Source organism: Marmota flaviventris, chromosome 12 (genome assembly GCF_047511675.1).
Source record: "Marmota flaviventris isolate mMarFla1 chromosome 12, mMarFla1.hap1, whole genome shotgun sequence".
NCBI lineage: Eukaryota > Metazoa > Chordata > Mammalia > Rodentia > Sciuridae > Marmota > Marmota flaviventris.
In genome coordinates, this window is record NC_092509.1 from 58306483 (window position 1) to 58329139 (window position 22657).

General features: G+C 36.7%; 1 protein-coding gene across 1 annotated transcript in view; it reads right to left on the bottom strand.

Moving 5' to 3' along the window:
- Dnah14 (dynein axonemal heavy chain 14) overlaps positions 1-22657 on the bottom strand; it is a 376581-nt gene that overhangs the window by 110151 nt on the left and 243773 nt on the right. Inside the window, 4 exon segments of the mRNA XM_071619724.1 lie at positions 2699-2880; positions 4076-4267; positions 6337-6498; positions 7273-7476. Of these exon segments, the coding sequence (XP_071475825.1) occupies positions 2699-2880; positions 4076-4267; positions 6337-6498; positions 7273-7476 (740 nt within the window).

Genomic DNA, 22657 nt, shown 5'->3' on the forward strand with positions numbered 1-22657 from the left:
TTTTTTGCATCAATTTGATATGATCGTGTGATTTTTCTGCTAGGTCTATTAATATGCTGAATATATTGATTGACTTTCAAATACTGAGCCAGTCCTACATCCCTGGTTTGGCCATGATGTAAAATTACTTTTATATACTATCAAATTATATTTACTAATATTTTGTTTTATCTTATACCTTCTTAATACATGTGAACATCCCTAATCCAAAAATACAAAACTTTTTTGAGCACCAGTGTGACACTTAAATGTACTGACTACATGGCTGTGAATGGATGGCAACAACCCTGGCAGGTAAGGAGAGGATACCTTAGATGACAGGAGTTAGGAATGGAAGGAGGGCCAATTTATCACTCTTACCTCTAGTCTGTAGAGCATCTTGCCAATTTACTTAGGCTGTTGCCATCACTTCCAATTTAACTGATGATCAACAAAAAATTTAATCTAACAGAAATTTCTCAGGAGCTGCCAGCTCTAGTAGACAGACTAGTTGAACAATATAACCAGATTAACTTTCTGAACTTTGATATGATTCCTGTAACCTCATTATATTTACAGACTATCTCAACTGCTCTAGTATTGCGTTAGTCCTGCCCTATGTGATGTTGTTAACAAAAACTTAATAAAATTAGACTTTAAACCCACATTAGCAAAATACTACTATCAAGGCCTCTCCTCTGCGTTTTCTTCCTCCTTTCCCCCCTCCTTTCCCTCCTCCTCCTTCTTTTGCAGTACTGGGGGTTGAGCCCAGGGGTACTCTATCACTGAGCTACATCCCCAGGCCTTTTTATTTTTTATTTATTTTTCATTTTGAGACAGGTTCTCCTTAAGTTGCCAAAGTCACTTTTGAACTTACAATCCTCCAAAGACAGCTACAACTTCTTATGAAAACATCAGGCTTATGCTTCCTGTCACAGGCAAACTAATCTAAATTCTTTATCATCAATAGTGATGAAAAATCACATTGCCCTGCACGTCCTTTTGGCCAGTCGAGGCAGAGTATGTATGATTGCCAGTACTTCTTGATGCACCTGGATGAATAACATTTTTAACTGGTTTGGCTCCAGATAGGGAGCCTGGCTGTGTTCTATTCTCCAAGAGGGAGTCACAGACATGACTACTCTCATTCAGTATTCCCTAAGACAAACAATGGATTTGGTCCAAACCCCTATTGGTACAATTAATTAGGGCATCTGATGAAGTGGCTTATTTTAAAAATAATTGTTAGCTGGTCACATGACAGGTTGGGGGATGAACTTGTAGAGAAATGGTTGTATCAGATGGGCTTGGCAACCTTTCATGTCTCCACAGAGGTCATACAAGGCAAGGTTTAACTGCAACTAATTTAACTCTTAGCTCTTTGCTTTGAATAACAACACAGGAAAAGTCCTGTGGCAGACACTACTTAAGATGAGTAGTGATGAAAAATCACATTGCCCTGCATCCAGTTCACTTAAATTGAGGCTGAGGCTAAGCTAAACCTGAGTCAGGACATTTAGTGAGACAAAAAAGAAGTTTTTTTGTTTTGTTTTGGTACTAGGGATTGAACTCTCAGGGGCACTCAACCACTGAGCCACATCCTCAACCCTATTTTGTATTTTACTTAGAGACAGGATCTCACTGAGTTGCTTAGCACCTAGTTTTTTGTTTTCTGTTTTTGTTTTTTGCTGAGGCTGGCTTTAAACTCTTGATCCTCCTTTCTCAGCCCCCCAAGCTGCTTAGATTACAAGTGTGCGCTTCTGAGCCCAGCTTCCAATAAAATATTAATATTATCTATGAAGATAAATTAGAACAGTTTAAAATTTTCAAAATCTTGGAAGCATATTTCATCTAGAGCTTTGGATAAAAATTCAGCCTGATCAATACCTAGACATGAGTCTATGAGACAATAAAATATAAACCTAGTCAAGTCCAATGATCCTCTGGCCTGTAGAACTATAAGCTAAAATATTAATTTTTGTTAAAAACATTAAGTTTGAGCCAGTATAAAAGAAAGTAGCTATAAAACCCTAGTAATAAAAAACTGATGCAGCTAATATTCTAGTACTACAAAGTATCTGATGCTAAGGGCCAAAGCATTGGTTTTCCAACTTATTTTGGCAGCATTACTGAATTTTGAGATGAAAATCTGACAAGTACTGTCAACTTATACATAAATAAAATAGGTCCTCTATGGTTCAATTGAAGCAATTTGCTGGGTTGAGACACTTTCTGTTGAGTATTAATTTGAACATAAATACTGATTTCACTGATATTACATGTCAAGTAATATTTTATTTCATATTCTCAATATGAAGCTGGAATTCTATATAGCTTTCTCAAAATTCCAGATAATAAATGTTATAAATGCAATATAATAAAGGGGAACCACTTCCAATGGGGTTAGTTAAGGAAAGCCTGACTAGTAAAGAATGTAAATGTCAGATGAAGTTGCATGCAAACATTACAGCAGTTCATACCAGGTAATCTTTCATTTATCATCATGAGCTAACCAACAACTGTAAATTTTTGTTTCTTAAAATATGTTTGAAAACCACTGTCTTGAGACAATAAATAGTTATTGACAACATCCATAGATCTTAAAAATTCTTCAATATTTAGCTTTTTCCCCCATGGAAAAGGTAAATTGAGATCAACATTTTACAAATAAAAGCACCAATATAAAATACATGTTTATTATTTGGTCTCAAAGTCTTACCTCTTTATTTGCATTTCCTCTTTTTGTGACCTCAAAATATATAAAAATGTTTCCATGAACTGCAAGTAGGTTCTGGGAGTGATATAATAATGCCTTCCAGTTTCTTGAAAATATTTTGGGATCAAGTCATTTATGCTTTTGTGGATTTGAACACATGTTGGGGCAAAATTTTCATTTAAGTTCTGAAGAATAATAATTTTTTTTAAGGATTAAAAAAGAGCAATATGGATTTACATAAATAAAAGAAAACTGAACACTGTGAATAACTAGAAATAGTTTATCATTTCTGAGATGTGGAGATGTAGAGAAAGATCCTGGCTAAATGGGACCATGAACTTATAAACTTTAATAATTGGGATAGTGGGAGAGGTAAGAAGAGGACATCATATAACTAAAGATTAACGGCATATAGACTCATTCTCTTAGGCTTCACCCTTATTTTTGCTACAGCAAGGACTTAGGGCACCAGCATCAGTGGCCAGGGATTATGGTGCTTTTTTCATCTTTCAATTCCTTTCTTAAATGGTTATCAGCAGCAAGATACTCAAGGAAGTTTCCTTGAGTAAAACAGAGCTACAAAAATGTGAGGGACCAAAGGATGCATAGGTGGGTAAAAACCAGAATAGAAATGGCATCCCATTTGCTTACATTGGGAGAGAATTTAGGTTTAGACATAATTGAGTCCTTACTATCCATCTCCACTCCACCAATCCCAGATAATACCGGTCACTTTTAACCCAGATGCATTTTCTTTCTAGTTCCACTTGCCTCTATTCTTCTTGGGTTTTGCCATCTTTGGACACTTGGACAAGCAAGAATACAGTCCGTTTCTAAGTCCTGCCTTGAGTTTCAGGCTCCAGGCATTGACATCTTCTTTTGTCAGCACTCTTTTCCCCCTTTCTATCATTTGGGTTATATGAGGTCTTTAATCACTTTAGAATAGATTCTTACTTATGGCTCATAAATTTGGAGCTAATTGTATGTTGTGGTTTTTGTTCTCATTTTTTTATAATTTTGCTGTTATAGTCAAGCTGAGCAATTTACAAGGCATACTCGAAGGCTGCAGAATCCTTACCACAGGATCTGCTATGCAAAATGCAGGTGGTTTTCCTTCATGGAAATCTCTGTTTACCATGGGGGGGTAGAATAGTGAAGACACCCAGGCAGTGCAGAATCTGAGCGTAATTGAAATAGGGTGGGTAAGGGGGCAAAAAAGATCAGGAACTGATGAGGAGTCAAGATGAACAATTGACCCATTTTATAATTTGCCTTAGAAGTTGCCTATTTTTGCCCATCTAGGATTCATTGCTATTCAGAGATATAATGCTAGCAGATGCTAGTAATAAAATGAAACCTTCACTTGCTTTAGATATTTACCTCTTTGTTCTCTAAATCCACCTTTTCCATTAAGAAAGAGTTGGCTACAAGAAGGAGAGCTTCTTCTGGCCACTTATGGTACCAATCCATTGTGCAGGAGCTAATCATAGAAGGGTATGCTCTACAATTTTGGCGCAGGTTAGGTCCTGCAGGACTCATGATTATAAAAATATGAAGATATTTATGTATTCTCTGAAAATTAATGAAAACATTTTGTTAAAATGTAATTCAGTACTTTGGAAAAATATTATATTGAAAATTCCATTTAAAATATGCTTCAGTTCTTTCCTTAGTGGGTGGACTAGAGACTGATTAATTGTGCATTGAGTGTCTGCCAGTCCTTCCCAGGGAACTCACAGTCCACAGAGCCATTCTGAGAACTCTTTTATGTGACTTTACCCTCTTGGCTTCAGTAGGAGAGGTTTGGACTCAGAACCCTCTTTTATGAAGGGGTTTGGTACTAGAGTTTTGTTGAGTAGGGGACCTTATATCAGATGACCATGGGGCTGACTATTTGACTCTTTTTTTCTAGGGTGGTGTGCTTTTAGAGACCCACAAGACTCAAAGTGAGAAATGATCTGGTGAATTAAAGCTGAAAGGTACAGAGAGAAAGAAAAGATCCACAGAACAAATAGGGCACCGGAGGAGGTAGTAATAAACTCTCACAGCTAAAGGATTATGGCTAAGCAATGCTAGATGATATACATCTTTTTTTTAAGCAGGTCCCAGGTGAAGTGCTAGTTTCTTTGAAATTTGCCTGTATTGCTTTTCCTCATCTGACCCTGTTCTTGGCAGTATTGGCCATGGGGCAGATTCCTTCCTTATATCCATATGTCACTTTATAATAAATTTACATTCCTGAAAGCAGCCTCAGTGAATCATTGTTCCTTTTAACTCCAAGTCCACCTTGTACAAAATGATAATATCTTCAACTATCAAGCAACACATTTTGTTTTATAAGTATGGTAAAGTTGAAAAAAGACTAAAGGGTAAGATATTTCTTTTTTCCCCTCCTTCTTGACTGAAAAAATTTATAAAGGCAAATAAAATTTTTTAATGCAAATTTCATACAATACAGAAATGTTTAAAGTAAAAATGAAAGTACTTCTCTTTTTTTGACCCTTCCCCAAACTGCTACCTGAAAGTATCCAAAGTTAATAGTTTAAAGTGTACCTTTATTATTTTATTTTTATTATAAGATGCAGCAAATACTTTTTGAAAGCATTTATTTTACATATATATATATGTATATATATATATACATATATATATATATATATATAATTAAAATTGACTTCTAACTGGGGCTCTTGGTTTTTCATTTCTGGAGTGTACTATTCTCCATATTCCAAATCAGAATTTGTTATTCCTTCCCACTCACAATCTATTTAATAAACTAATTACTATAATAAGGCACTAGAGTACCACAAATTATCAGGATGACATTTGTTTTTTCTACCATGGCATCTGAAAATATAACTCAATCTGAGTATTCATTCATATTGCACACGTTCCCTATCAACTGTGGATTCTATTTCTGGATTTTGTTTTATTATAATATCCTCTTGCAGTAGATACTAAGGGTGTTTTGAGGAATGGTGGGAGACCAGGTTCAAATTTCAAATGACCCCAAGGTAGAAAAACCTGGCACTAGATATAAGTTAACCAGTGGTCCATCCCCAGTGAACATTGTGGCTTGAATAATCATGGCCACCCATTTAGTAAGCCACGGTTACCCATTGTGTGGAAAAACACAGAATGTCCAAGTCATTGGTCTAGTCTGTGTATATCATCAGACTGGTCTTTCACAGACTCCCGCTGCTCAGTTCATTATGAATATTGCTTGTTCTCTTTGGCCAATTTCTTTCGTATCCATCGTCTTCTGGTCAATTCTAGGGCTACTCAAAGGAATGAGAAAAATTCTTATTTTACACTCTTCCTGATTTGTTTCCAACATAGTTGAAAAGAAACCTCATTAACTGGGAAAGAATCTGAAAAATAATCTTGGGTTCTTTTAACAAAAAATTGTATTGCCTACAGCATTACTATTTTTTTTTTTAAACTGTTGATAACCAGACAGGCTCAAATAGTCGTTAATCTTTGACATATCTAAGATATGGAGTGTCTGTGTTTAGGGATAGTGATCATTATTTTAGCTTTAAAAACTCATATTTAACTTGAAAATCTTATACATAATTATAAATGTGGTCTGGTTTTAATTTAACATGACAATTTGATAAAGTTAATCCACAAAAAAGTACCTTTTGGAAGAATGCAAGTAAAGATTGTCTGTCATCCACATAGCCAGATTGTTCAGCCAAAGATCGAATCCTCATTGCGACAGAATCCAGCTCTTCATTTTCAAACAAGTTAGGTATTTTTCCTGAACTGACAGTGTAGCTCAAATCTTCCAAAAGTAATTTCTTAGGTGAAACATATATTTAGTCAGGAATGAGTAAATTATTCATATATTCTGCTCCTAACAAACTCAGAAAATAATAGTATTTAAGGGGAACTGAGGCTTTTCTTTTTTTTAAAAGCAAGCTAACTTCTTGATTCAATTCCATCAAATATACATTTTTTTTTCTGAGTCAAAATAAGCTTCATTGATCCATCCATTCATTCAGATATTAGAGAAATATATACTTGGTATTGACAGTATGTCACATATCTGCATTAAGTACTGAAGCAAGAGGTAAGGGAGGATGGGTATAGTAATGAACTGAGCAGGAATCTTGCTTCAAGCAATTCACAGAAACCCTGAATACATCTACATTTGAGTTTGAATAGTAGACAAACTAGAAATAACATGGCAGAGGGATTGTTTTCACTTAACCAAGTTCATCTCTCTATTAGGGTTTCAAATCCAATGAGATAGGAAAGAGAAGAGAAAAAGCAGGGAAAGAAACTCTACCTGAAGAATTATTATGAAAGTAGGAAACATTTTGCTTTTGAGAATAAAAATAAGTTTTCGAACAAAAGTTCCCACTCCTTTCAGCAGACTACAATTATTCAAAACTATGGCATGATTACAAATACATGAACTCTGTGGGCTATGATTAGGCAAGGGCAAAGAATAATGAAAAGAATTAATATAGTAGGCTAATTGGACTATGTATAAGTATTTTCTTTTTAAATATCAAATTACTTGGGGGTACATAAATATCAAACTTTAACAAATAATAAAGACAGAAAACACTTACATGTTCTAGGGATAAGTTAGAAACCATCAGAACAGTGGCATTCCCTTCTAACCCTGTTTGAAGAAACACCTTTTTAAGGACTTCTTTGAATTCTGTGTAGGCGTAATTGCGAGATACAGGCACTCCGTATAGTTTGTGTTCTGCCACATAACAGGCTAAGGTTGCACAAGTTTGTTTTCCACAGCCATCTGTTCCAATCTTTGAAAGAAAAAATATCCAATCCAACATATGATTTCTATAAATTTTCTGGGAGTCTGTCAATATACAAATTCGGCTTACTTGTGCTCAAAATTTTGTCAGTAAACATATTTTAGATGATTTTTATTTGTAACTTTTTAGGTGGTATATTAAAAATAATTTAAATATTTTAATCAAACTTTTACAAGGCACTTATTCACATTCAATATTTTAATAGCCTCTTGAAATATATGAAATAATTTTTCTGAAAATATCATCATTATGTCACCATTGATATTTGATTCATTTATAAGAAACTAGACTAGATATTTATGTTCAGCAATAATGAATTCTCTTTTCTTTTCCTGCTAGTTTAGATGCTGATTTCTTCTTCTCTTTCTATGGCTTTGAGATGTAATGTTAGATTATTTATTTGTTGACACAATATCTTTTATTTTTTTATGTGGTGCTGAGGATCAAACCCAGTGCCTTGTGCATGCCAGGTGAGCACACTACTATTTGAGCCACATCCCCAGCCCAACTTTCTATTCTTTTAATGTATGAGCTCAATGAAATGAACTTTCCTCTTGGAACTGCCTTTATAATATCCCAGAAATTTTCATATGTTATATTGCTATTTTCATTTACCTCTAAGTATTTGTTAATTCTATCCCTGATTTCTTCTGCTTTCCATTGATCATTCAATAGTGTATTATTTAGTCTCCAGGTGTTAATGTAGCTTCTATTTTTTATTTTATTGTTGATTTCTAATTTTATTCCATTATGATCTGATAGAATGCAAGGCATTATCTCTACTTGTTTGTATTTGTTGAGTTGTTTTGTGGCCCAATATATGATCTATTTTAGAGAATGATGTGTGTGCCGCTGAAAAGAAAGTGTATTCAGTCACTGATGGATGAAATAGTCTATATGTATCTGTTAAGTCTAAATTATTAATTGTATTTTTTAGTTCTATAGCTTTTTTATTTACTTTTTGCTTGGAGGATCTATTGAGTAGTGAGAGAGGTGAGTTAAAGTCAGCCAGTATTATTGTGTTGTGGTCTATTTGATTCTTAAAATTGAGATGGGTTTGTTTGATATACACAAATGCTCCATTTTGGGGAACATAACTATTTATGATTGTTATGTCTTGTTGATATATAATTCCCTTAAGCAGTATGAAATGATCTTCTTTGTTCCTGCTAATTAACTTTGGCTTAAAGTCCACTTTAGTTGATATAAGGATAAAAACCCTTGCTTGTTTATGTGATCCATATGAATGATATGTTTTTTCCCTATCCTTTTACCTTCTTTGCCTATGAAGTGAGTCTCTTGGAGACAGCATATTGTTGGGTCTTGTCTTTTGATTGAAGAGTTTAGGTCATTAACATTCAATATTATTGAGAAATGGTTTTCATTCCCTGTAATTTTGATTTATTTTAATTTGAATTAGTTTCTCCATTGACTGATTATTCTTCTAGTGTTGTTCTTCCCTTGTTTGTTTTCAGTTTTATTTTTCATTACTTCTTCATGAAATATTTAATTATAAATATACTGTAGTAAGGCTTTCTAGATGTGAATTCTTTTAAATTTTGTTTATCATGGAAGGTTTTTATTTTATCATTAATTCCGTAACTTAATTTTGTGGGTATAGTAATCTTGGCTGGCATTCATTTTCTTTCAGAGCTTTGTATATATTATTTAAGACTTAGCTTTTAGGGTTTGGGTTGAGAAATCATGAGAGATCAGATTGGTTTCCCTCTAAATGCGATCTGTCTATTTTCTCTGGTGGCCTTTAAAGTTCTATCCTTGTTCTGTATTTTAAGCATTTTAATAATAAAATGCTTTGGTGTGGGTCTGTTGTAATTTTGTGTACTTGGGATTTTGTAAGCTTTCTTGTAATTGATTTTCCATTTTATTCTTAAGGTTTGGGACATTTTCTCATATTATTTCATTGAAAAGATTGTGCATTCCATTGTTTTGCATGTCTGCACCTTCATCTATCCTGATAAATCTTAAATTAGGCCTTTTCATGACATCCTGCATTTCTTGGAAGTTCTGTTCATAGTCTCTCTCTTTCTCTTTTTTTTTTTGTTACTTTGGATTGAACTCTCAAGGGCACTCAACCACTGAGCCACATCCCCAGCCCTATTTTGTATTTTATTTAGAGACAGGGTCTCACTGAGTAGCTTAGCACCTCATTTTTTGCTGAAGCTAGCTTTGAATTCATGATCCTCCTATCTCAGCCTTGCAAGCAGCTGGGATTACAGGTGGATGCCACCATGCCCAGCTGGTGTTCATAGTCTCTTAACATCTTTTCTCCATGCCAACTTTATTTTCAAGATTATATATTTTGTCCCCATTGCCTGAAACTCTGGTTTCCAAGTGGTCTAGTCTATTGGTGATGCTTTCCATTGAATTTATAATTTGGTTTATTGATTCCTTCATTTTGAGAATTTTTGCTTGATTTTTTTTTCAGAATCTCTCTCTTTTTATTGTAGTGATCTTTCACTTCCTATATTTTTCTCTCTGATTTTCCTCCTTACATCATCCTTTATCTCACAAATAAGTTTGACTATGTATATTCTAAACTCCTTCTCTGACATTTCTTCAGAGAAAGAAATGGTGTCAATGGATTCTATTATTGAAGTATCTTGATTTGGTAGGGGTGATTGTTCCCTTGCTTTTCCATGTTGTTTGTGTGTCTATCTATCTAACACTATAGATCTGAGGCAGTGGAGATTCTACCCTGTGAACTTATAGTGTCCCTAAGGTTTCTATTTACCTCAGCATTTATGGAGAGAAAAATAATAACAGCTGCCAATGCAAACAATATACAGTGTTAAACCAATGATGTTTATGATGTCAAAATAAACAGAAATGATATGACGGGTTATTGCCAACAATAAAAACAGTAAATTTGAAAAAGGGTTTACTATTTTGAATGGTGGGCATGGAGTGAACAGAAGTGATGAAGGGTGTGATGATTATGAGGGAGGAGGAAAGAAGGTAGAGTAAAAAATTAAAGGAAGAGTGAAAGAACAATAGAGATAGGCTGTTTTAGCAGAAGAAAAGAGAGGAGAATCAAGGGAAACAGATAAGTGAGAGAAAAAAAATTTTACTTTATATAAAGGAAAAATTTTAAAAAAGAATAAAAACAAAACTGAAATATACTAATCAAACATCCTAGTCCTCAAAAAACTGATCCATGAAAAATAATTGGTTTCAAAAATGCTAGAAATAAGAAAAAAAGAAAACAAACAGACATGAATATGTATAAATATCCATGAACCATTAAGGTTACAATTAAACAGAGAAAAGGAAAAAGAAAAAAAAAAAAAAGAATAAGATAATTATTTCCATTGGAGTTCAAAAGATTCAGTTTCCCTTCTTAAAGCACTGTTAGATGGGTTCTTCTAGGGTATGATGCTTGCTCCTCCCTCAGCGTGGGGTTGCTAGAGGTAACCCATAGGAGGAACTCTGGAGACAGGGTTTAGGCTTAAGTCGGCTCGAGGCTCCAGCTGAATGCCAACTAGTTTGAAGACTTTTTTCTTTTTGACAGTGCTGGGGGTTGAACCCAGGGCTTTATGCATGCAAAATAAGCAGCACTCTACCAACTGAGCTATAACCCCAGCCCTGGTTAGGATATTTTAAATCAGCACTCCTCCAGGGCCCAGCAATTGCTGGTCCATGCTGGAAGACTGCAGTCCAGGGATCTACCCTGGGTTCCACTTGTCTGGTGGAGGAGCCAATTCTTAGTCCACTCCATCACCTGCGGACCCCATATTTCTTGATCTCAGGTTCAGTCTCCAAACTCAATCTATCCCACCTCTGCCCTTTCAAAACCCCAGCTAGTAGCAGCTCTTCCAGCCGGTCCTGTGACCAGGTGGATTAGAGAGGGAAAGGGAGAGCTGGGTGGGTTTCCCTGACCAGTTGTCTCCTTGTTAACCTCTCTTTATGTTTGATTTTCTCCTGGTCAGTTAGGCATACTCTTTGTCTTGCAATGTGGGTTTTTCAGGCCTGTATTTCAAGCCAATTTCAGGTTTGCCAGGAATTGGCTCCATCAGCTGCTGGCCCCCACATTGTGGCTGCAAAATGGTTCCTTCCTCTGTCCTCTACATGCTGACAGGAGAGATGTAATTTCTTTCCCATAAAGGATATTGTGCAGCATGCCTTTCAGTTTATTCAGGCAGTGTCTTTGATCTCTAAACTCTCCATACCTAGACACACCTCAGGCCTCCTAAAAATATGGGTTCCTTTAATTTTCTTATCCCTCTGCTTGCAGAGGGACCACTCTGGGTGGTGCCTATAGCTGCAGCAGTGGCTGTGTGCTGGAGATTTCTTCCTTATTTTATTAAATCCAACCTCTTGATTCCTCAATCTGCTTGATTGTCCAGTATTAAATTCCAGTAAAGCATCCCTGTTCCCTTTTTCATTCACCCACCTTACTGAGAAGTTGCCTATCTGCTTTCTTGATCCTACTGTATTCCACCATTTTGAAACTCAACTAAGGTTTACTCTTTAGGTTGTGAAGTTCTATGGGTTTTGACAAATATATAGTGTAATGAATTCACTGTGATTGTGTCAAACAAATTTTCACCACCTTAACAAGTCTGTGTTTCACTTTCTCTCCTTCTGACCAAAATTTTGGCAACCACTAATCTCATCATCTCCATAGTTTTGCCTTTTTCAGATAATATAATTGGAATAATGTAGTTATAGCCTTTCCAGATTGGCTTATTTCACTTAGCCTTTAAGAATCACCATGTCTTTTGCAGTTCGATAGCTCATTTCTTTTATCCCTGAATAATATTACATTGTACAAATGACCACAGTTTGTTTATTCATGTGCTTATTGAAGGATATCCTGGTTACTTCTGGTTTGGGGTGATGATGAGTAAAGTTGCTGTAATCATTCATGTGCAGGTTTTTATGTGGACATAAGTTTTCAAATCAGTTGGGTAAATATGAAGAAGCATGCGTGCTGGATCATATGGCATAACTATGTTTAGCTTTGTTTCTTACTGCCAATTGTCTTCCAAAGTGACTGTGCCATTTTGCGTTCCTACCAGCAAAGAATAAGAGTTCCTGTTGCTTTGTCTCCTTGACAGTAATTCCTATTACTATTTTTTAGGAACTGGGTAGTTTAATTAGTGGTATGTCATTCTTGGTTCCCCCAGTGACAATGGATATTGAACATCTTTTCATATGCTTTTCTGCACATCTATTTATTTTAAATTGGGTTGTTTGTCTTTAGGACTTTCTACAAACAGAATCATGTGGATGTTTTTATTTTATCATTGATTTCTAATTTCACTCCATTATGATCTGTTAGAATGCAGGGTAGTACCTCTACTTTTTTGTATTTGCTAAGGGTTGCTTTGTGGCATAATATATGGTTTATTTTAGAGAAGGATCCACGTGCCGCTGAGAAGAAAGTTTATTCATTCATTGAAGGAAGAAATATTCTATATATGTCAGTTAAGTCTAAGTTATTGATTGTATTATTGAGTTCTATGGTTTCTTTGTTCAGCTTTTGTTTGGACAATCTATCCAATGGTGAACAAGGTATGTTAAAATCATCCAGAATTATTGTGTTGGGGTCTATTTGATTCTTGAACTTGAGAAGAGTTTGTTTGATGAACATAGATGCTCCATTATTTTGGGCATATAAATTTATTATTATTATGTCTTGTTGATGAATTTTTCCCTTAAGCAGTATGAAATATCCTTCTTTATCCCTTTTGATTAACTTTGGCTTGAAGTCTACTTTATTTGATATGAGGATGGAGACCTTTTTACTTGCTTCTGCAGTCCCTAAGAGTGGTATGATTTTTTCCCAACCTTTCACCCAGTCTGTGGATGTCTTTTCCTATGAGATGAGTCTCTTGGAGGTAGCATATTGTTGGGTCTTTTTAAAATCCAGTCTGCCAGTCTTTTGATTGTTGAGTTTAGACCATTAACATTCAGGGTTATTATTGAGACATGATTTGTATTCCCAATCATTTTGTTTATTTTTGGTATTTAATTTGACTTGGTTTCTCCTTTGATTAGTTTTTCCTTTAGTGTAATACCTCCCTTTGCTGATTTTCATTGTTGTTTTTCAATTCCTCTTCATGGAATATTTTGCAGAGGATGTTCTGTAAGTTCAGGCTTTTGAGTTGTAAAATCTTTTAACTTTTGTTTATCATGGAAGGTTTTAATTTCATCATCAAATCTAAAGCTTAATTTTGCTGGCTATAAGATTTTTGGTTGACATCCATTTTCTTTCAGAGCTTGATATATGTTGTTCCGGGATCTTCTAGCTTTCAGGATCTAGGTTGAAAAATCTGCACATAATCTAATTGTTTTCCCCTACATTAATATGATTTCTTTCTCTCATGACTTTTAATATTCTCTCCTTATTCTTTATGTTAGGTATTTTCATTATAATGTGCCTTGGTGTGGATCTGTTGTGTTTTGTACATTTGACGTCCTGTAAGCCTCTTGGATTTGGTTTTACAATTCATTCTTCATGTTTGGATTGATTTGGTTGGAAATCCATATCTTTCCTGCTTCTCTTCTCATCCAATAGGTGGGGTCATCTGTTGTTAGCTGGTATCTCCACCCTCAGGATGATGAAGGTAACCAGGATGTCACTGTGCTGGAGTGGTGACTGCTGGGGAGAGACGGGAGTTAGAAACTGGGTACCTGGACAGCTGGAGTTCCAAAGTGGGAGTTGCCCCCCACTGAAGCTGGTGATGAAGATGGCTCAAGATGGAGGCACCTGCTTTCAGCAGTGGGCTATAGGGTGGTGTAGCGGGAGCCGAGAGATGGCTTTGGTCAGTGAGTTCAGAGACGAGTTCTGTGGCATGCAGTGTGTGGCTGTTGACTGACTTCAGAGCCTGTGTGAGGTTCTCAGGTGCAGGCAGGCTACTGTGTGTAGGGGATTATCTCTACTGCTGCCGAGTCCTAAGATGGCGGCGAGCAGGGAAGTCTCATGTTGGTAGCTGGGGGTTGACATGGGAGTGGTGGCAGGAGTTCCCGCGTGTGGGAAGCTGCTGGGTGTCCTATGTGGGAGTGACATCTGTGATTTCTGCTCGGGTAGGTGGCCAAAAGTTCTGGGCAGGTGCTGTTGCCAATGGTCCTGCTTGGGTACCCAGTAGTACTGCGTAGGTGAGTAGTTGGGAGACCTACTATGATGCTGAGGCCTGGAGCCCTGGACGGGCATGGTGACTGTGATTTCTGCACAGAAGCAGAAATATCACTTGCAGAGAAGCAGTATTCTCATTACTTTGAGTCCCAGGTCACAGGTCAATTCAGAATGCTGCCTCCCTCTGGTCACCATCTTGGATCTCCATGAGTGGAATGTTGATAAAGACAGTTTTACTTTTTTTTTTTTCATTCTGAATGCCCTTTCCCCCTTTTATTACTTAATTGCACCATTTAGAACCTCTAATATAGGGTTTGGTAGAAATTGAGAGTCAGAACATCCTTCTTTGTTTTCAGTAGTCCTTGTCTAGAAGGCATGAGTATAGCTACAAATCTCCATAGATGTCCTTTATTGGGTTGACAAAGTTCCCTTCTATTCCTTTTTGCTGCAAGTTTTAAAAAAATAAAAAATGTTGAATTTCTTTTCAAGTGCTTTTAAAAAAATCTATTCAGATATTTTTATGTGGGTTTTACTTGAATTACATTAATATGGTATATTGCATTAGTGGATATTTGGATATTAAAAGAAACATGCATTCTGGGACAAATATTACTTGCTTATGGTATATTATTTGCTAGCTTAGGTTTGGTAGTATTTTGTTTAGAATTGTTACAAGAATATTCTTATGAGAGATTGGTCTGTAGTTTTTTCTCCTGATGTCTGTTATGGTTTGGATATAGTTTATCTCCCAAAGGTTCATGTGCTGGAAGACTGGCCCCAGTGTGGTAATGTAGATAGGTATTGGAACCTCCCATGAATCTCTCTTGCTTCCTTGATCTCACACATGTGGCCCTTCTGCACATGGCCATTTCCCTTTTGGCTTCTTCTCTGCCATATGGTTGTAGTTTTATAGCTCATTTCTTTTTATCTTTGAATAATATTACATTGTACAAATGACCACAGTTTGTTTATTCATGTGCTTATTGTAGGAAATAGCCAGAGGTCCCTCACCAGGGCACGGTGTCATGCTGTTTAGACCCTTTAGCCACCAGAATCATGAGGCAAATAAAACTCTTTACTCAATCAGTTACCAGCCTCAGGTATTTTGTGAAAACTAAGCAAAATGGACCAATACAAAGTCTTTGTTTAGCTTTGGTATTGGAATTACTGGCCTTAAAAATGAGTTGGGATCCAACATGGCGGCGGGCGTGGAGAGATCAAGTCTCTGACCTCTTCAGCTGCGCAGGCATAGGGAGCCGTAAATTGTTTAAATGCTGCTTGCTCAGGATCACTAGGCAATGCTGAGCTGACGTGGATCTGGGACGAACAGTCTGGGCCCCTCAGAACACACACACCGAGCCCGGATCGGCTGCATTCAAGCTCCGGTTCGCCTGCTTCTCGTGACTCAGCACTAATGATCCCGCTGAAATAACTGGTCGGCCCTTCGAACTTACAGAGGTAAAAGCCAACCGAGCCTTCATAGGCAGTGGCCACAGGATTGAAACGGGGATTGGGAGAGACAGGACCCACCCGTTGCATTGGTCACCTGGCAAAGGGAACGAACTGTCACCATTTGCATGGGATACCACCTTGGCAGAGAACTGATGTCACGGGCGGAGGAGATAACTTCATTGAAACCAGCGAGACAGGTGTGTAATCCCCTAGCCATCTCTCTCCACACAGCGGGGAAACCTTAAGGGGGCCCCTCCCAGCTCTCCTGTGAGCGCGATAGCCAGACCTAGGGAATCAGGAGTGGCGTGGGACACGCAGCGCGGAACTCCCGGCTACCGCTCCCACCAGTGCTGACAACTGAGGTCTCTTGCACCAGCTGCTGGGGGCGTGGCTACCGGAGGGCAAGCAAATTCGCTGGGGGTTCTCAGCCCCAAGCTCTACAAACTTAGGGTCTGAGGGAGGCAAACAGGGAGAGTGTGCCCAGGCGTTCATGAAAACAGGGCTCCCAGGAGCAGCAGACCTGGCGTGTAGCCAGTATTGTGGTGAGCGTCACAGGTGAGCGGGGCCTGGCTTGAGGAAACACAAGAGAAGGCCCTAGACACTCAGGATTGGAGACCCGCCCAGTCTGGGAGGAAGAGCTGCTGCACAGTGATTGGTTCCCACCTATTGAGAGGAGAAGCTTGGCCCAGTGGGCACAGCTCCACCTACTGGAAGAGAAGTTAATCGAACTCTATGACTGCATTTATTATTATTATTTTTTCTTTTTCTTTCATTTTCATTTTTTTGTTGTTGTTCTTCAACTTTTTTTTAAATGTTTTTAATTTTTTTTATTTTATTATTATTATTTTTTAAATTTTAATTTTCATTTTTTTATTATCATTATTATTTTTGTAAAAATTTTTTTTTCTTTCTTTCTTTATTTTCTATTTTTTTTGTTTCTTTTGTCTTTTCATTTCTTTTCAATTTTCTTATTCCCCCTTCCTTGAATTCTACCTGCCTACTCTCATTCTCTTTAGTGACTTCTTCCCTTCCCTTCTAATATCTTTCCTCACAAGCATCAAATAAATTTATAAGAGTAAACAGTAACTCAGCAGTCAAACAGAACAAGAAGTAATATGAGCAGCATAAAAAAGCAAGGAAGAAAAGGAGTACAAACAATGAAGGACAGCCTAAATATTCAGGAGGACCTAGAGTCAGCAGAAAAATGGTCATATAAAGAACTCAAGGAATACCTTAGACAGATGGAATGGAACCTTAAAGAGGATATGAGACAGCAAATCCAAACAGTGAAAGAACACATTGAAAATGAATTACATAAACAGATACAAGAAGAAGTTAAGCATCTTTATCAGGAGATAGAGATTATAAAAAAAATCAAACAATAATTCTAGAAATGAAGGAAACAATAAACCAAATTAAAAACTCAATTGAGAGTATCACTAACAGAGTGGAGCAAGTAGAAGCCAGAATGTCAGACAATGAAGACAAAATATATCATCTTGAAAAGAGCCTAGCCAACTCAGAAAGGCTGGTAAAAAATCACAAGAAAAACATCCAAGAGATATGGGATAACATAAAAAAACTAAACCTACGAGTCATCGGGATAGAGGAAGGAACAGAGATTCAAACCAAGGGAGTGAGTAACCTGCTGAATGAAATAATTACAGAAAACTTTCCAGAAATAAAAAAGGAAACGGATATACAAATAGTAGATGCATACAGGACACCGAGCACACAAAATCACAGTAGACCAACGCCAAGACATATTGTTATGAAGATATCCAATATACAGAACAAAGAGAAAATATTAAAAGCTACAAGAGAAAGGAGGCAGATTACATTCAGGGGTAAACCAATAAGGTTAACTACGGATTTTTCATCACAGTCGCTGAAAGCGAGAAGATCCTGGAACAACATATTTCAAACACTGAAAGACAATGGATGCCAACCAAGAATTCTGTATCCAGCAAAATTAAGCTTCAGGTACGACAACGAAATAAAAATCTTTCATGATAAACAAAAGCTAAAAGAATTTGCAGCCAGAAAACCAGCATTGCAAAGCATCTTGAGCAAAACACTACACGAGGAAGAAATGAAAAACAATAACCAAAACCATCAGTGGGAAGTGCCTCTGTAAAGACAGAGGGTGGGGGGAAAGCTAATCATGGAGAAACAAAATAAATTAAAAAAAAAAAACGAAGATAAATAATCAAACATGGCTGGAAGTACAAACCATATATCAATAGTAACTCTAAACGTTAATGGCTTAAACTCTCCAATAAAGCGACACAGGCTGGTAACATGGATTAAAAAAACAAATCCAACAATATGGTGCCTCCAGGAGACACATCTGATTGGAAAAGACATACACAGGCTGAAGGTGAAAGGTTGGGAAAAAATATACCACACACACGGTCCTCGTAAGCAAGCAGGGGTGGCCATCCTCATATCGAATAAAATTGACTTCAAGACTAAGTTAATCAAAAGGGATAAGGAAGGACATTATATACTGTTAAAAGGAACCATTCACCAACAACACATAACAATTATCAATATTTATGCACCAAATAATGGTGCTGCGACGTTCATAAAACAAATTCTCCTCAAGTTCAAGAATCAAATAGACCACAACACAATAATTATGGGTGACTTCAACACACCTCTCTCACCATTGGACAGATCCTCCAAACAAAAGTTGAATAAAGAAACTATAGAACTCAATATCACAATCAATAACCTAGACTTAACTGACATAGAATGTATAAACCATCATCAAGTGGATATACTTTTTTCTCAGCAGCAAATGGATCCTTCTCAAAAATAGACCATATATTATGCCATAGGGCAACCCTCAGTAAATATAAAGGGGTGGAGATAATACCATGCATCTTATCTGATCATAATGGAATGAAACTGGAAATCAATGATAAAAGAAGGAAGGAAAAATCCTACATCACATGGAAAATGAACAATATGTTACTGAATGATCAATGGGTTACAGAAGACATAAAGGAGGAAATCAAAAAATTCTTAGAGATAAATGAAAATACAGACACAACATATCGGAATCTATGGGACACAATGAAAGCAGTTTTAAGAGGGAAATTCATCGCCTTGAGGTCATTCCTCAAAAAAAGGAAAAAGCAACAAATAAATGAGCTCACACTTCATCTCAAAACCCTAGAAAAGGAAGAGCAAAACAACAGCAAATGTAGCAGAAGGCAAGAAATAATTAAAATCAGAGCGGAAATCAACGAAATTGAAACAAAAGAAACTATTGAAAAAATTAACAAAACTAAAAGTTGGTTCTTTGAAAAAATAAATAAGATCGACAGACCCTTAGCCATGCTAACGAAGAGAAGAAGAGAGAGAACTCAAATTACTAACATACAGGATGAAAAAGGCAATATCTCAACAGATGCTACAGAAATACAGAAGACAATTAGAAATTATTTTGAAAACCTATATTCCAATAAAATAGAAGATAGTGAAGACATTGATAAATTTCTTAAGTCATATGATTTGCCCAGACTGAGTCAGGAGGATACTCACAACTTAAACAGACCAATATCAATAGATGAAATAGAAGAAGCAATCAAAAGACTACCGACCAAGAAAAGCCCAGGACCGGATGGTTATACAGCGGAGTTTTACAAAACCTTTAAAGAAGAATTAATACCAATACTTTTCAAGTTATTTCAGGAAATAGAAAAAGAGGGAGCTCTGCCAAATTCATTCTATGAGGCCAACATCACCCTGATTCCGAAACCAGACAAAGACACCTCAAAGAAAGAAAACTACAGACCAATATCTCTGATGAACCTAGATGCAAAAATCCTCAATAAAATTCTGGCGAATCGGATACAAAGGCACATCAAAAAATTGTGCACCATGATCAAGTAGGATTCATCCCTGGGATGCAAGGATGGTTCAATATACAGAAATCAATAAATGTTATTCACCACATCAATAGACTTAAAGATAAGAACCATATGACCATCTGAATAGACGCAGAAAAAGCATTCGACAAAGTACAGCATCCCTTTATGTTCAAACATTAGAAAAACTAGGGATAACAGGAACTTACCTCAACATTGTAAAAGCTATCTATGCTAAGCCTCAGGCTAGCATCATTCTCAATGGAGAAAAATTGAAGGCATTCCCTCTAAAATCTGGAAAAAGATAGCGATGCCCTCTATCACCACTTCTATTCAATATAGTTCTCAAAACACTGGCCAGAACAATTAGATGAAAGAAATTAAAGGCATAAAAATAGGAAAAGAAGAACTTAAATTATCACTATTTACGGATGATATGATCCTATACCTAGAAGACCCAAAAGGGTCTACAAAGAAACTACTAGAGCTAATAAATGAATTCAGCAAAGTGGCAGGATATAAAATCAACACGCATAAATCAAAGGCATTCCTGTATATCAGCGACAAATCTTCTGAAGTGGAAATGAGGACAACCACCCCATTCATAATATCCTCAAAAAAAAAAAAAATACTTGGGAATCAACCTAACAAAAGAGGTGAAAGATTTATACAATGAAAACTACAGAACCCTAAAGAGAGAAATAGAAGAAGTTCTTAGAAGATGGAAAAATATACCCTGTTCATGGATAGGCAGAACTAACATCATCAAAATGGCGATATTACCAAAAGTTCTCTATAGGTTTAATGCAATGCCAATCAAAATCCCAACGGAATTTCTTGTAGAAATAGATAAAGAATCATGAAATTCATATGGAAAAATAAAAGACCCAGAATAGCAAAAGCAATTCTAAGCAGGAAGTGTGAATCAGGCGGCATAGCGATACCAGATTTCAAACTATATTACAGAGCAATAGTAACAAAAACAGCATGGTACTGGTACCAAAACAGGCGGGTGGACCAATGGTACAGAATAGAGGACACAGAGACTAATCCACAAAGCTACAACTCTCTTATATTTGACAAAGGAGCTAAAAGCATGCAATGGAGGAAGGATAGCATCTTCAACAAATGGTGTTGGGAAAACTGGAAATCCATATGCAACAAAATGAAACTGTATCCCCTCCTCTTGCCATGCACAAAAGTTAACTCAAAGTGTATCAAGGAGCTAGTTATCAAATCAGAGACTCTGCGTCTGATAGAAGAAAAAGTTGGCTCCGATCTACATATTGTGGGGTCGGGCTCCAAATTCCTTAATAGGACACCCATAGCACAAGAGTTAATAACAAGAATCAACAAATGGGACTTACTTAAACTGAAAAGTTTTTTTTTTCAGCAAGAGAAACAATAAGAGAGGTAAATAGGGAGCCTACATCATGGGAAAAAATTTTTACTCCTCACTCTTCAGATAGAGCCCTAATATCCAGAGTATACAAAGAACTCAAAAAATTAGACAATAAGATAACAAATAACCCAATCAACAAATGGGCCAAGGACCTGAACAGACACTTCTCAGAGGAGGACATACAATCAATCAATAAGTACATGAAAAAATGCTCACCATCTCTAGCAGTCAGAGAAATGCAAATCAAAACTACCCTAAGATACCATCTCACTCCAGTAAGATTGGCAGCCATTCTGAAGTCAAACAACAACAAGTGCTGGTGAGGATGTGGCGAAAAGGGTAGTCTTGTACATTGCTGGTGGGACTACAAACTGGTGTGGCCAATTTGGAAAGCAGTATGGAGATTCCTGGGAAAGCTTGGAATGGAACCACCATTTGAGCCAGCTATTGCCCTTCTCGGACTATTCCCTGAAGACCTTAAAAGAGCGTACTACAGGGATACTGCCACATCGATGTTCATAGCAGCACAATTCACAATTGCTAGACTGTGGAACCAACCCAGATGCCCTTCAATAGATGAATGGATAAAAAAATGTGGCATTTATACACCATGGAGTATTACGCAGCACTAAAAAATGACAAAATCATGGAATTTGCAGGGAAATGGATGGCACTAGAGCAGATTATGCTTAGTGAAGGTAGCCAATCCCTAAAAAACAAATACCAAATGTCTTCTTTGATATAATGAGAGCAACTAAGAACAGAGCAGGGAGGAAGAGCAGGAACAAAAGATTAACATTAAACAGATACATGAGGTGGGAGGGAAAGGGAGAGAAAAGGGAAATTGCATGGTAATGGAGGGAGATCCTCATTGTTATACAAAATTACATATAAGAGGTTGTGAGGGGAATGGGAAAATAAACAAGGAGAGAAATGAATTACAGTAGATGGGGTAGAGAGAGAAGATGGGAGGGGAGGGGAGGGGGGATAGTAGAGGATAGGAAAGGTAGCAGAATACAACAGTTACTATTAGGGCATTATGTAAAAATGTGGATGTGTAACCAATGTGATTCTGCAATCTGTATTTGGGGTAAAATTGGGAGTTCATAACCAACTTGAATCTAATGTATGAAATATGATATGTCAAGAGCTTTGTAATGTTTTGAACAACCAATAAAAAAATGAGTTGGGAAGTATTGCTTCTTCTATTTCTAAAAGGGAAAATAGAAGGTTTGTGAAGATTTTGTGTTAAGTCTTTCTTAAATGTTTGATAGAATTCTCTAGTGAACCCATTTGGCTTTGCAGTTGTCCTTGCGGGGAATTTAAAAATTGTTAAAT